Source organism: Chrysochloris asiatica, unplaced genomic scaffold, assembly GCF_000296735.1.
Source record: "Chrysochloris asiatica unplaced genomic scaffold, ChrAsi1.0 scaffold00378, whole genome shotgun sequence".
Classification (NCBI taxonomy): Eukaryota; Metazoa; Chordata; class Mammalia; order Afrosoricida; family Chrysochloridae; genus Chrysochloris; species Chrysochloris asiatica.
In genome coordinates, this window is record NW_006408896.1 from 483,770 (window position 1) to 495,742 (window position 11,973).

At 59.4% G+C, this 11,973-nt stretch overlaps 2 protein-coding genes across 4 annotated transcripts; both read left to right on the forward strand.

The window, feature by feature from the left end:
* The first annotated feature begins 1,174 nt into the window (after positions 1 to 1,174).
* CHKB (choline kinase beta) lies at positions 1,175 to 4,036 on the forward strand. Its single transcript, XM_006876406.1, has 11 exons — positions 1,175 to 1,534; positions 1,717 to 1,825; positions 2,000 to 2,113; positions 2,284 to 2,417; positions 2,551 to 2,646; positions 2,762 to 2,820; positions 2,922 to 3,003; positions 3,079 to 3,187; positions 3,299 to 3,402; positions 3,534 to 3,615; positions 3,959 to 4,036. The coding sequence occupies exons 1-11, from the start codon at positions 1,311 to 1,313 to the stop codon at positions 4,034 to 4,036; spliced, it is 1,191 nt and encodes a 396-aa protein (XP_006876468.1). The 5' UTR covers positions 1,175 to 1,310.
* A 1,103-nt stretch (positions 4,037 to 5,139) lies between these two features.
* On the forward strand, positions 5,140 to 11,752 carry CPT1B (carnitine palmitoyltransferase 1B (muscle)). Of its 3 annotated transcripts, none has more exons than XM_006876384.1 (18): positions 5,140 to 5,405; positions 5,693 to 5,832; positions 6,089 to 6,266; positions 6,404 to 6,505; positions 6,668 to 6,805; positions 6,895 to 6,972; positions 7,401 to 7,508; positions 7,626 to 7,710; positions 8,051 to 8,246; positions 8,388 to 8,573; positions 9,095 to 9,200; positions 9,275 to 9,391; positions 9,644 to 9,808; positions 9,902 to 10,036; positions 10,300 to 10,452; positions 11,048 to 11,161; positions 11,458 to 11,550; positions 11,667 to 11,752. In XM_006876384.1, the coding sequence occupies exons 1-18, from the start codon at positions 5,265 to 5,267 to the stop codon at positions 11,748 to 11,750; spliced, it is 2,319 nt and encodes a 772-aa protein (XP_006876446.1). In that variant the 5' UTR covers positions 5,140 to 5,264; the 3' UTR covers positions 11,751 to 11,752. The 3 variants fall into 3 exon arrangements, with proteins under 3 accessions (XP_006876446.1, XP_006876448.1, XP_006876447.1); XM_006876386.1 differs by having other exon boundaries at positions 5,215 to 5,405; positions 8,051 to 8,141; positions 8,526 to 8,573; XM_006876385.1 differs by lacking the exon at positions 6,404 to 6,505 and having other exon boundaries at positions 5,215 to 5,405.
* Positions 11,753 to 11,973: the final 221 nt, after the last annotated feature.

The window sequence follows — 11,973 nt, forward strand, 5'->3', positions numbered from 1 at the left end:
CCCTCTCTTCTTTTCCTAAAGTAGGAATGCGCGCCTTAAAAATCTGAACTAGCCAACCGGGTAAGGGAATAGATGTGTGGTCAAAACCCTAGCCAATAGGGTGAGACACAGCCTTGAGACTCACGTCAGGGATTAAAAACCCGAGTGGACTGTCCACTCGGTGTGCTCGCTGGCCTGTTCGTGTATGTACCGCTATGCGCATGCACCCGCTTGCAAGAGTAAATTTTACTTTGCCAAGGTAATTTAGTCTCACCGAGTGTCTTTCACGCGAAGTCAAGATTCATTTCTAACACTATGAGTCGGTTCCGACCCAATGGCACTTGACAACAATAAAGAACTTATGATGGCTCTTTTTCTTTTCCTAAAGTAGGCACGCGTGCCTTAAAAATTTGAACTAGCCAGCGGGGATAAGGGAAAAGATTGTGCGGTCAAAACCCTAGCCAACTGGGTCAGACACAGCCTTGAGACACACCTCAGGGATTAAAAACCCGAGTGGATCGCAGGCCTGTTCTGTATGTAGGGCTATGCATACGCACCCTCTTGAGTAAATTTTGTTTTGCCAAGGTAATTTAGTCTCACCGAGTGTCTTTTATGCGACATCAGGATTAATTCCTAACAAAACTATGTACTGAGCACCTCCTTCGCACTCCCATTGTCTCCCAGCATACGACAAAGTCACTGTCCTCCACCACGTGGCACACACTCACAATGGCTGCTGCCCAGCCTGACTGTCCATGCGGTCAAACTCCTGGCATAAAGGAAGGAAGCAAGCAACTATGTCAGAATGCAGAGGGCCCTTGATCCCTCCCCTCCCGGAGGGTCCCGTCCGCCAGCTCCACTCCTGCGCAAGGGCCGGCACCAGCCGCAGCCAAGGATGCCACATTAGGCCCACACGACTAGGCCACAGGAGACGCCACAGGCCTCTCCGTCCACTTGTTCAGGATACTCCTGATTGGCCCACGCTGTTTCCTCATTTCCGGGTCACCGTCCAAACAGAAGCCTTTTTTTTAGTGTAGCCACACCCTGTAGGCGGGTCTGGGCGCGCCCAATCCAGAGCGTGAAGCAACTGACCTACGAGCTGAACAGGGGCGGGACAAAGGTGAAACTCTGGCCCTTGGAGAGCGCACCCAGACCAGAGTTACGAAAAGAGCCGAGCGGTACCGGAAAGAGTCGAATATTGCCAGAGACCCGAATGTGGGCTGATAAACCGAGACAGGCCGGAAACAGAGCTGAGCGTGGCCGGAAGGAGCCAAGCCAGCTCGAAGAGGGCTGAGCGCAGCTGGGCGTTGGGGCGGGGCCGAGCCGGAGCCATGGCGGCGGAGGGGTCAGCGTTGGTCAGAGGCGGGGCTGTCGGGGGCCTCCCGGCCAGCGACAACTTAAAACCGACCAAGTGTCCAGACGCGGCCCCGATCCGGCGGCGCATGTCTTCGCTGTCGCAGGACGCCGAGCGCCGAGCCTACCAGTGGTGCCGGGAGTACTTGGGCGGGGCCTGGCGCCGGGTGCGGCCAGAGGAGCTGAGAGTTAACCCCGTGAGGTGGGAGGTCAGGGGTCAGCCCCTTGCGCGCGGGCTGGGGTCAGGGGTTAGGCTCGCCCCCGGAACGCCCAGTGTCTGCAACCCCAGCTGTCAGGACCTGGGGCGGAAGGGGACGAGGCGATGAGGGGCACGGGAGGCCGGCTCGGCCACCCTGCATGCTGAGCACAGCCTTGGGTCTGCAGCGGAGGCCTCAGCAATCTGCTCTTCCGCTGCTCGCTCCCCGACCACCTGCCCAGCCTCGGCGAGGAGCCCAGGGAGGTGCTGCTTCGCTTGTACGGGGCCATCCTGCAGGTGAGGAGGGCGGCCCCTCACCTAGGGGTGGCATAGGGGGAAAGGAACTCAGACACTAAGGAACTTGCCCTTTATGGCCAGCGCAGAGCCTGGTATGCGGGACCCCAAGGCCCTTTACCTGTCGCACTCTGCCCTGGCGCCCTCTTGACTTGGCCCTTTGCTCTCTTCCTTCAGGGTGTGGACTCCTTGGTGCTAGAGAGCGTGATGTTCGCCATCCTCGCTGAGCGGTCGCTGGGACCCCAGCTCTATGGCGTCTTCCCAGAGGGCCGCCTGGAGCAGTACATCCCAGTAGGAGCCCAGCCCTGACCCCTCTGAGGCACCTCCTGCCCCCTGCTCCCAAGTCAGCTTTCCCCTCCTTCCTTCGTCCCAGGCAGGGAACTCTCCCCAAGGCCCTGAGCCCCCCCAGAGCCCCCTCCCGCCCTAGCCCCCTCACCATCCTGATAGGCTCCTGGATACAGAGCCGGCCCCTGAAAACTCAAGAGCTTCGAGAGCCCGTGCTGTCTGCAGCTATTGCCACGAAGATGGCCCAATTCCACGGCATGGAGATGCCTTTCACCAAAGAGCCCCACTGGCTGTTTGGGACCATGGAGCGGTGAGTTGTGCTTCACTGGGGCCCTGGCGCTGACTGTGACTGGTGGAGCCCCGTCCACATGCTGGTCAGACAAAAAGCCAGTGGCCAGTGTGGCCTAAGACAGAATGAGTACCTCCCATTGTTTGACCCTCAGGTACCTAAAGCAGATCCAGGACCTGCCCCCAACAGGCCTTCCCCAGATGAACCTGCTGGAGAAGTACAGCCTGAAGGATGAGATGGACAACCTCAGGTGAGGCTGAAGAGCAGAGGCAGACGCCCACCGCCTCACCAGCTCCCATGGGATTTATAGAGGGCTGTGTTCTGGGCCTCTGCTGGTCAGGACCCTTAGCCCCATTCCCCTGTAGGAAGTTGTTGGACGCCACCCCATCACCAGTGATCTTCTGCCACAATGACATCCAGGAAGGTAGGAAAAAAAGTATCTGAATCTGCCTGACCCTACGGTGGGGTTCTCAGGGCCCTGGAGTGACCGGGCTCCCCACTCCTGCCATCCTTCCCCCCTCCCAGGGAATATCTTACTGCTCTCAGAGCCTAAAAATGCTGACAGTCTCATGCTTGTGGACTTCGAGTATAGCAGCTACAACTACAGGTGAGGGGTCTCCTCCCATGGTGGTCCCCGCCCCTGCATCCCAGCTGCAGACTGAGTGTCCCCCTCCCTCCCCAGGGGCTTTGACATTGGGAACCATTTCTGTGAGTGGGTTTATGATTATACTCACGAGGAGTGGCCCTTCTACAAGGCCAGGCCAGCGGACTACCCCACCCGGGCACAGCAGGTGGGTGGGCTGGGGGTGGAAGGTAGAAAGGAGGGAGGGAGGAAGTGAATTAACGCTGGAGGAAATGGCACCAAAGGGTGTTGATTGGAAATGCTGATACTGTTATTGCAGCTTCATTTTATTCGCCATTACCTGGCAGCAGTAAAGAAAGGGGAACCCCCCTCCCAAGAGGAGCAGAGGAAGCTGGAAGAAGACCTGCTGGTGGAGGTCAATCGGTGAGGGAGGAGGGCAGACTCACCTGCTGCAGGTCATGTGCATCTCAGGGTGGAGGTCTGGCCAGTGGAGACAGGAACCTAGGGGAGAGGGGCTCCAGCTGTGCCACTTACTGTTCTCCTCACCCCCCCAGCTATGCCCTGGCTTCTCATTTCTTCTGGGGACTCTGGTCCATCCTCCAGGCATCCATGTCCACCATAGAATTTGGCTACTTGGTAAGTAAACCAGAGATTAAGAGCAGCTGGAGGCATAGCAGGAATGCTGATGTCACTGTGGGTTAAGCATTGGGCTTGTAACAGAAAGGCCAGTGGTTCAAACCCACCAGCCGCCCACTCTGAGGGAGAAAAATGAGGCTGTTTGCCTCTGTAAAGATTTCATCTCAGAAACCCTGTCATACATTTCTCTGCCCAATAGAGTTGCTATGAATCAAAATCGACTCAGTGGCAGAGGGCAGGTGGGTTTGAGGGGGGCGGCAGGGCTGCATCTCCTTGAGGCTCCAGAGGTGGGGGCTGGGCCAAGCCTTCTCACCACTGAGGGGTCCGGTGGTTTCCCTCCTAGGAGTATGCCCAGTCTCGGTTCCAGTTCTACTTCCAGCAGAAGCAGCAGCTGACCACCCTCCATATCGACGAGTCCTGATCATCCGCCCAAACCCGGCTGAGGGTGTGTCTGGAGCCTCCAGGGCAGGACCTTGGAGAGAGGCCCTGGCATTGGGGCTGAGACCCCACCTGAGACAAGACAGCCTGAGAAGGAAACTGTGCTGGAGGCAGATGTGTCTGTGTCCCAGGGATAGGGTAACCCTGGGCTGTGTACCCTCAGACAATAAACTACTGTAGGCAATAAACGATTTCTTGGGTTTTCCCTGGGGCCCTGACCTGACCCTGTTCAGAAGCAGCAGAAGCACCCAGCTAGGATGGGTCCAGATAGACCCAAACCCTGCGCTGAGCCTGTTTCCCCTGTAGAGCAGGGCCCGGACAGTGTCCTAGACTTACAATGGTCACTCAGCCAATTGCAGCCACGTGCGCCACGGTTCCAGGTCAGGAGTGACAGCTAGGGGACTTTGGGGGAGGTGGGGGAGGCTATGCAAGCGGCCCAGCTGACACAGGTGACCTTTCCCCTACATGGGGCTATTTTTAGATCAAATGCACCACCTCACGTGAGACCTTTTGGGTCCCTCGTTCCCCCCCCCCCAGACCTTCGACTAACCTTCAACTTGTGTAAGTCCGGCCCACTCTCCCGAGTCTCTCCCCGCGGTTAGGGGGTTAAAGTGCCTGTCCAGCATCTGTTTTCCGACCCCGATTTGGGAGTGGGTGTCAGGTTCCCGGTGAGGGCGGGGCGGCCAAGCCTGAAGGACGTGGGGACACGGGCCAGAGCAGCTGGCCCCTCAGACCAGAACAAGCCCGTGTGTGAGTAGTCGGGGCAGTGCTGGGCCTGCGCAAGGGCAAGGAGAGGCGGCTGCCAGGGGGTTCAGAGCGGTCAGGTAGGGGGCGGGGGCAGGGGAGGGGGGGCGCCCGACCCGGCAGACCCTGCCTCGTACCCAGTCAGCCTGGACCATGCTCCCCGCTGATGCTCCCACTTCGAGACCCCCTTCGTTGTCCAAGGGGTTTCTTGAGCCTCCACGCCCGAAGCTTCCCAGCCCTTCGCACCTTGTGGCGGAGCTCGCCGGAACGCGGGGCCAGGGTTCGGCGGGCGGCCGTTGGGCCGGGTTAGGGGAGGCTGGGGCAGACCGGCCAGGGGTGCAGGCTAGGGGCTCGCGGAGGGCTGGGGCAGACCCAGGGCGGGGCTCGCTCGGCCGGGTGGGGGTGGAGCTGGCTGAGCCCGCCCGCGCACCCCCTGCCCCACGCCCAGGTGCTAGCCAACCCCCAGGATGGCGGAAGCGCACCAGGCCGTGGCCTTCCAGTTCACTGTGACCCCGGATGGGGTCGACTTCCGGCTCAGTCGGGAGGCCCTGAAACACATTTACCTGTCTGGTATCAACTCGTGGAAGAAACGCCTGATTCGGATCAAGGTGGGCCCAGGGTTCTCCAGCCCTGCCTTTCCCCCAGCCCCCCACCCATTCTGCAGGATGACAGGCCTGACCATGCAGAACCCACAGGAGGACACTAGGGTGGGTGAGGGGACACGTAGCAAGTGGTCATGCTGGGGAACAGCATGGTCAGTGCTGAGGGTGAGGAATAATGAGAAGAACATGGCAGTTGTGTGTGTGGGGGGGGGGAGGTTGCAGAAGACCCAGTCCCCTCACCTCCTGAAGTGGCCATACTCCCTATTCTGCAAGACCCCCATTTCTGTCCCTAGAATGGCATCCTCAGGGGTGTGTACCCTGGCAGCCCCACCAGCTGGCTAATGGTCGTCATGGCGACTGTGGGGTCCTCCTATTGCAACGTGGACATCTCCATGGGGCTGATCTGTCATATCCAAAAATTCATCCCTGATGGGTAAGTAACACAGCTCAGAGGTGGGCACAGGTATCCTGAGAGGGGGACTTGGAGCAGTCGGGCCACCATCATCTGAGCTCTGCCGCAGATGGTTTGTTGTATCTGATGCACTCAGAGGAGAGGTACCAGGCAAGTTATGGTCTCTGGGTGCCTCCCCTGAAACGGGCCACAGCCACAAAGTAGCTTTCAATATAGAAGACATCAGAGGTTCAGTCAGAATGGCCCCTAGTGGACCCCCTGCTCCCCACCCACACAGATGCAGCCCCTACCAAACTCCGCAGACCAAGGCACTCCTCAGCATGGTCATCTTCTCCACGGGAGTCTGGGCCACTGGCATCTTCTTCTTCCGCCAAAGCCTGAAGCTGCTCCTTTCCTACCATGGCTGGATGTTTGAGCTACACGGCCACACCAGCCGCGTCACCAGGATCTGGGCTGTGAGTAGGAAGGAAGCTGGAGGAGGAGGCAGGCGGGGTGTGGGTGCATCCTGGGGGGCATAGTGAGATGGATACCTAGGCCCCAGCTCCTCACTTTCTCCTGGATCCCACCCCACACATTGCCTCCTGTACCCCAGATCTGTGTCCGCCTTCTGTCCAGCCGGCGGCCCATGCTCTACAGCTTCCAGACATCGCTGCCCAAGCTTCCTGTGCCCAGTGTGGCGGCCACAATCCACAGGGTGAGAGCAGGGGTATGGACACAGGGAACGTGCCCAAAGCCAAGGGATTGTTTCTGAAAAGAGGAGAAGGACGGGGGGAGGGAGGGCCAAGAGGGGTGGCACAGCTGCTGCTGTCAGGCCCCCACCATGATGCCTTGGTGGACATGATGCCTTGGTGGACAGTACCTGGAGTCTGTGCGGCCCTTGTTGGGGGACGAGGAATATTGTCGCATGGAGGTACTGGCCAAAGAATTCCAGGACAAGACTGCCCCGAGACTGCAGAAGTATCTGGTTCTCAAGTCCTGGTGGGCAACCAACTACGTAAGTCCCCCTGTCCTGACGCTTCCTCCTCACCCACCTGTAGGTCAGCTGCCTGGCCCATCTAACCTCCTACACACAATCACTTACAGGTGAGTGACTGGTGGGAAGAGTACATCTACCTGAGAGGCAGGAGCCCCCTCATGGTGAACAGCAACTATTATGTCATGGTAAGAACTGGAGCCCAATAGCTCTGGCCCCCTTGGAGTGAGGCCTGACAGTCAGTGACCCTCAAGCCACAGTGACCCTCAAGCCAGAGGAACCCCTGACTCCTCAGACCCCAAACCAGACTGGAATCCAGGCTGTGCTCTGAGAATTCAGGCTGCCGCTGTGGGTCCCTTCTCCCTGGGCCCCCTGGGCCTGTCTGTCCTGTGTTCTCTCCTACACAAAGCCATCCCTCTCCTTTCCTGAAACTCATGTACAGTTATTTTGTGCCACAGCTTTACACCGTTTTCTTAGTGGAGAAAGCCCTTCCTCAAGTAGAATAGAATCGAAGCAGAGGAAGTGGGATCTGGGAGCAGTGTGGGCAGTGCGGCATGCAGGATGGAGATGCCCTCTGGGCACCCTGCCACCCCTGCAGGTTCCTTTCTCTCCCCAGGACTTTGTACTTGTCAAGCCCACGGAGATTCAGGCTGCCCGCCTGGGGAACATCATTCACGCCATGATATTGTATCGTCGTAAGCTGGACCGGGAAGAGATCAAGCCCGTGAGTTAGGGTGGGGCTGGTGGAGGGGCGGCCACATCCCAGTCGTGGGCCTTCCTCCTAGATAATGGAGTGGGGGAGGAGGGGCGGCCACGTCCGAGCTGTGGGCCTTCCTCCTAGGTGATGGCTCTGGGCATTGTGCCCATGTGCTCCTACCAGATGGAGAGGATGTTCAACACCACCCGCCTCCCGGGCAAGGAGACAGGTGCCACCCTTACTGCGTACCCTTACTGACAGGCATGATGCTAGGTGCTCACAGGACATGGAGGGCGTTGAGTGGAATGGGGTGGGCTCCGGCCCCGGGTCTGGCAGGAGAGCTCCACTTGCTGATTCTAGCACTGGGCACCCTCAGGCAATTGGCGTAATTTCTCAGAGCTTCGGTATCCTCCTCTCTGAAACAGAATGAGGGACGTGAAGCCTCCTCCAATACCTGTCATGGTCTGTGGGCCAGCAGGAGAAGAGGGGCACACAGAGGCCAGGCTGGAGGGGGTCGTCTCTCCAGGGCCCTCCCCGCCCTGCCTCAGTTTCCACAACCTGTGTCCTAGATGTGTTGCAGCATCTGGGGGACAGCAGACACGTGGCTGTCTACCACAAGGGCCGCTTCTTCAAGGTCTGGCTTTATGAAGGCTCGCAGCTGCTCAAACCCTGCGACCTGGAGATGCAGTTCCAGCGAATCCTGGATGACCGCTCCCCACCACAGCCTGGGGAAGAGAGGCTGGCTGCCCTCACAGCCGGAGGAAGGTACATGAGGACAGGGCAGCTGACCTGGGTGTCACTCCAGCCAGGGCTCCCCCAGCAGTTCCTCTGCACCCCCACAGGTAGCTCCCAGAAAGCACCCTCCCCTGGGCACCCCCTCCCCAGCACCACCTTTGTTGCCCCCAGGGTGGAGTGGGCTGAGGCTCGCCAGGCCTTCTTCAGTTGCGGCAAGAACAAGGCTGCCTTGGAAACTATTGAACGGGCCGCCTTCTTTGTGGTCCTGGATGAAGAGTCCCACTGCTATGACCCGGAGGATGAAGCCAGCCTCAGCCTCTACGGCAAGGCTCTGCTGCATGGCAACTGTTACAACAGGTGGGCCTCCCCCAGGCCCTGCCCCTCCCATGCCCTGATATAGCAGGTGTGCCCCCCACCCCAGGGCCCTGATATAACAGGTGCAGCCCCACCCCAGGGACCTGATATAACAGGTGCAGCCCCCACCCCAGGGCCCTGATATAGCAGGTGCACCCCCGCCCCAGGGCCCTGATACAGCAGGTGCACCCCTGCCCCGGGGCCCTGATACACCAGGTGCACCCCCACCCCGGGGCCCTGATATAGCAGGTGCAGCCCCCATCCCAGGGCCCTGATAAAGCAGGTGCACCCCTGCCCCGGGGCCCTGATACAACAGGTGCACCCCCACCCCGGGGCCCTGATATAGCAGGTGCAGCTCCCACTCCTATAGGCCTACTGAATGCCCTCCCGATCCTTGTATTCTCCCCTCACCCTGGGGTCAGCTCCCCTGTTGTGTACCCCCAGCTCTGTCCCCCTAGCCCATCCAGCTTCAGCACCCCACTCCCTTTTCTGGTCCCCTCTCAAGCCTCTGTCTCTTACTGCAGGTGGTTCGACAAGTCCTTCACTCTCATCGCCTTCAAGAATGGCCATATAGGCCTCAACACAGAGCACGCGTGGGCAGATGCCCCCATCATAGGACACCTCTGGGAGGTAGCCAGGGGGCGGGTCCTGGGCAGGCTGGGGTGGACGTGGCCGAACCCTCAGCTGGACTCCTTTCCCCTCAGTTTGTCTTGGGTACTGACGTTTTCCACCTGGGCTACACGGACACCGGGCACTGTTTGGGCAAACCAAACCCTGTGCTGATGCACCCTCAGCGGCTGCAGTGGGACATTCCAGAGCAGGTAGGCAGGGAACCCGACGACCTCTGCCTCCTCCCTCCCACTGGCTGGGACTCGGAAGAGGGCAGGACTCCTGAGCAGGTGGATCCCAGACCAGCCATATGGAGCAGAGCCCCAGGGCCCTGCCCACAGCCACAAGCCAGCCCAGACAGTCCAAATCTGCGTCATCATCTGCTCCTCTGTGTGTGATGTCGGGTGCACTGAGAGGCATGCCAACCCCTGTCTTCCCCCGTAACACCTTTGGTTTGTTGGCAGTGCCAGGCGGCCATTGAGCGCTCCTACCAGGTGGCCAGGGCCCTGGCGGATGACGTGGAGCTACACTGCTTCCAGTTCCTGCCCTTCGGCAAAGGCCTCATCAAGAAGTGCCGCACCAGCCCTGATGCTTTTGTTCAGATCTCCCTGCAGCTGGCTCACTTCCGGGTGAGTGCAGCCCAGCCGGCTGGGCAGGCAGCTGGACAGATGGTCAGGGAACAGGTCAGTCACCCACTGGAACCATCTCTCCATGTTCCTCAGGACAGGGGCAAGTTTTGCCTGACCTATGAGGCCTCAATGACCAGAATGTTCCGGGAGGGACGGACAGAGACTGTGCGGTCCTGCACCAACGAGTCCACGGCCTTTGTGCAAGCCATGATGGGAGGTCACCGTACGGTAAGGCCCCAACCATGCCCTCGGCTCAGGGCCTCCATGCTCCCATGTTGTGAGGGCCCCACCTATCTCGGGATGGGAGCTATGTAGTGAAGACTGCCCCCCACCTCCACCCACCCACCACTTGGGTCAGGGCCATGTGGTGAGACACCTCCACCCGCCACTCACTTCAGAGATCAGACCTACATGAGCAGATACCCCACTCCCGCCCACCTTGGGGGCCAGGCCTTTGGGGGACCACCCTCACCCTCTATCTCTGCTCCCAGAAAGCAGACCTGAAAGACCTCTTCCGGAAAGCGTCAGAGAAACACCAGAACATGTACCGCCTGGCCATGACGGGAGCGGGGATTGATAGGCACCTCTTCTGCCTCTACTTGGTCTCCAAGTACCTGGGGGTCACGTCCCCTTTCCTGGCTGAGGTCAGTGTCCTCTGTCCCCCTGCCCTCCCAGGCCAGGGGCCACCTTGAGAAGCCAGAGAAAACAAGTGGACACACTGGTCAAGGAGACAGACAGCCTATGGGGCCTGTCATCCTGGACCAAGTCAGAGAGAATGGGATCGGCCTCGTCTCAAGGTGGTTGGAAGTGAGGGAAACAGGGAGTGTTCTGGGTGGGCAAGAGCCAGTGCCCAGACCCCAAGGCCAGGCGAGCTGGTGCCTGAAGAGTCGGAAGCCTGGAATGGAGAACAGTGGGGGGGAAGGGGCAGCAGAGTTGGCACAGGGGAGGGCAGATCAGGGCAGGGGGAGAGCACAGGAGAGGAGGTGGGGGTGTGGAACAGGGGGAGCTAGAGAGGGTGAAGAAGAGGAGAAGGGGTAGGAAGGGGGTGAGGGGGATAGAGGCAAGGAGGCCAGTGGGGGATGGAGGGCAGTATCAGGAAGCCACTGTCCTCATGTTCCCTGTGTTGAGTTCGTGAGGTCTGACACTATGGCCTCCCTTCTCGGGGGTACCTGTCACACAGGTGTCTCAGTGACAGGTGTCTCAGTAGGAGCCTCTGACGCTGTCGCTTTTCTGTCGCAGGTGCTCTCAGAACCCTGGCGTCTCTCCACCAGCCAGATAGCTCAATTCCAAATCCGTATGTTTGACCCAAACAAGTACCCCAATCACTTGGGTGCTGGAGGTGGCTTTGGCCCGGTAAGTGCCCCTGAGGAGCTGGACAGGACAGGGTGGGCAGGGGACAGCAGATAGGGTGGAGACCCCTGCCCACTGAGCCTGGGTTACCTGGGAGTCAGCTCTCCCACTAGGGCCTTGATGGAAGGCCCTAAAGCATGGGAGGTCTGGGTGCTGGGCACTCAGGCAGACAGGCAGCCAGGAAGAGATCTGGAGTTTCCACCATGTTCATGGGGCTTTCCCATTCCTGTGAGCTGAGCAAGTAGCACATGCTTTTGGCTCTCAGATGGTGGAGGTTTGATCCCGCATGTTGCCCTCAGGTAGCGGACGACGGTTATGGGGTTTCTTACATGATCGCAGGTGAGAACACCATCTTCTTCCATATCTCCAGCAAGTTCTCAAGCTCAGAAACAGTGAGTGTCTCCCTGCGTTCAGGTTGTTGGGGGGTGCTGCCTGGGGAAGCCAGTGCCCCGACCCTGGGTTTAGGGCAGGGCCAGCCAGCAAGGGCACTGACCTCTCTGCCCCACAGAATGCCCAGCGCTTCGGGAACCACATCCGTCAAGCCCTGCTGGACATTGCAGATCTTTTCCAAATCCCTGAGGCTGCCCGCTGAGGGTTGGAGGTGTGGCCGGCTGCCCTGTCACCCCCGAGCTGTGGAATGAAGGGGCCGGGCCGACTTGCCGTGTGCATGGTGGCCATGCAGAGGTCCCAGTCTGGCAGCAGGGCCCCCCCAGGTCAGATGCTGCTTCCAAGGACCGAGGCATTGGAAGTGGGATTGCAACTGGGATGGAACTTAACTTTTTCTTGGTAGATGTTAATAAAAATAAGGCTGTGGT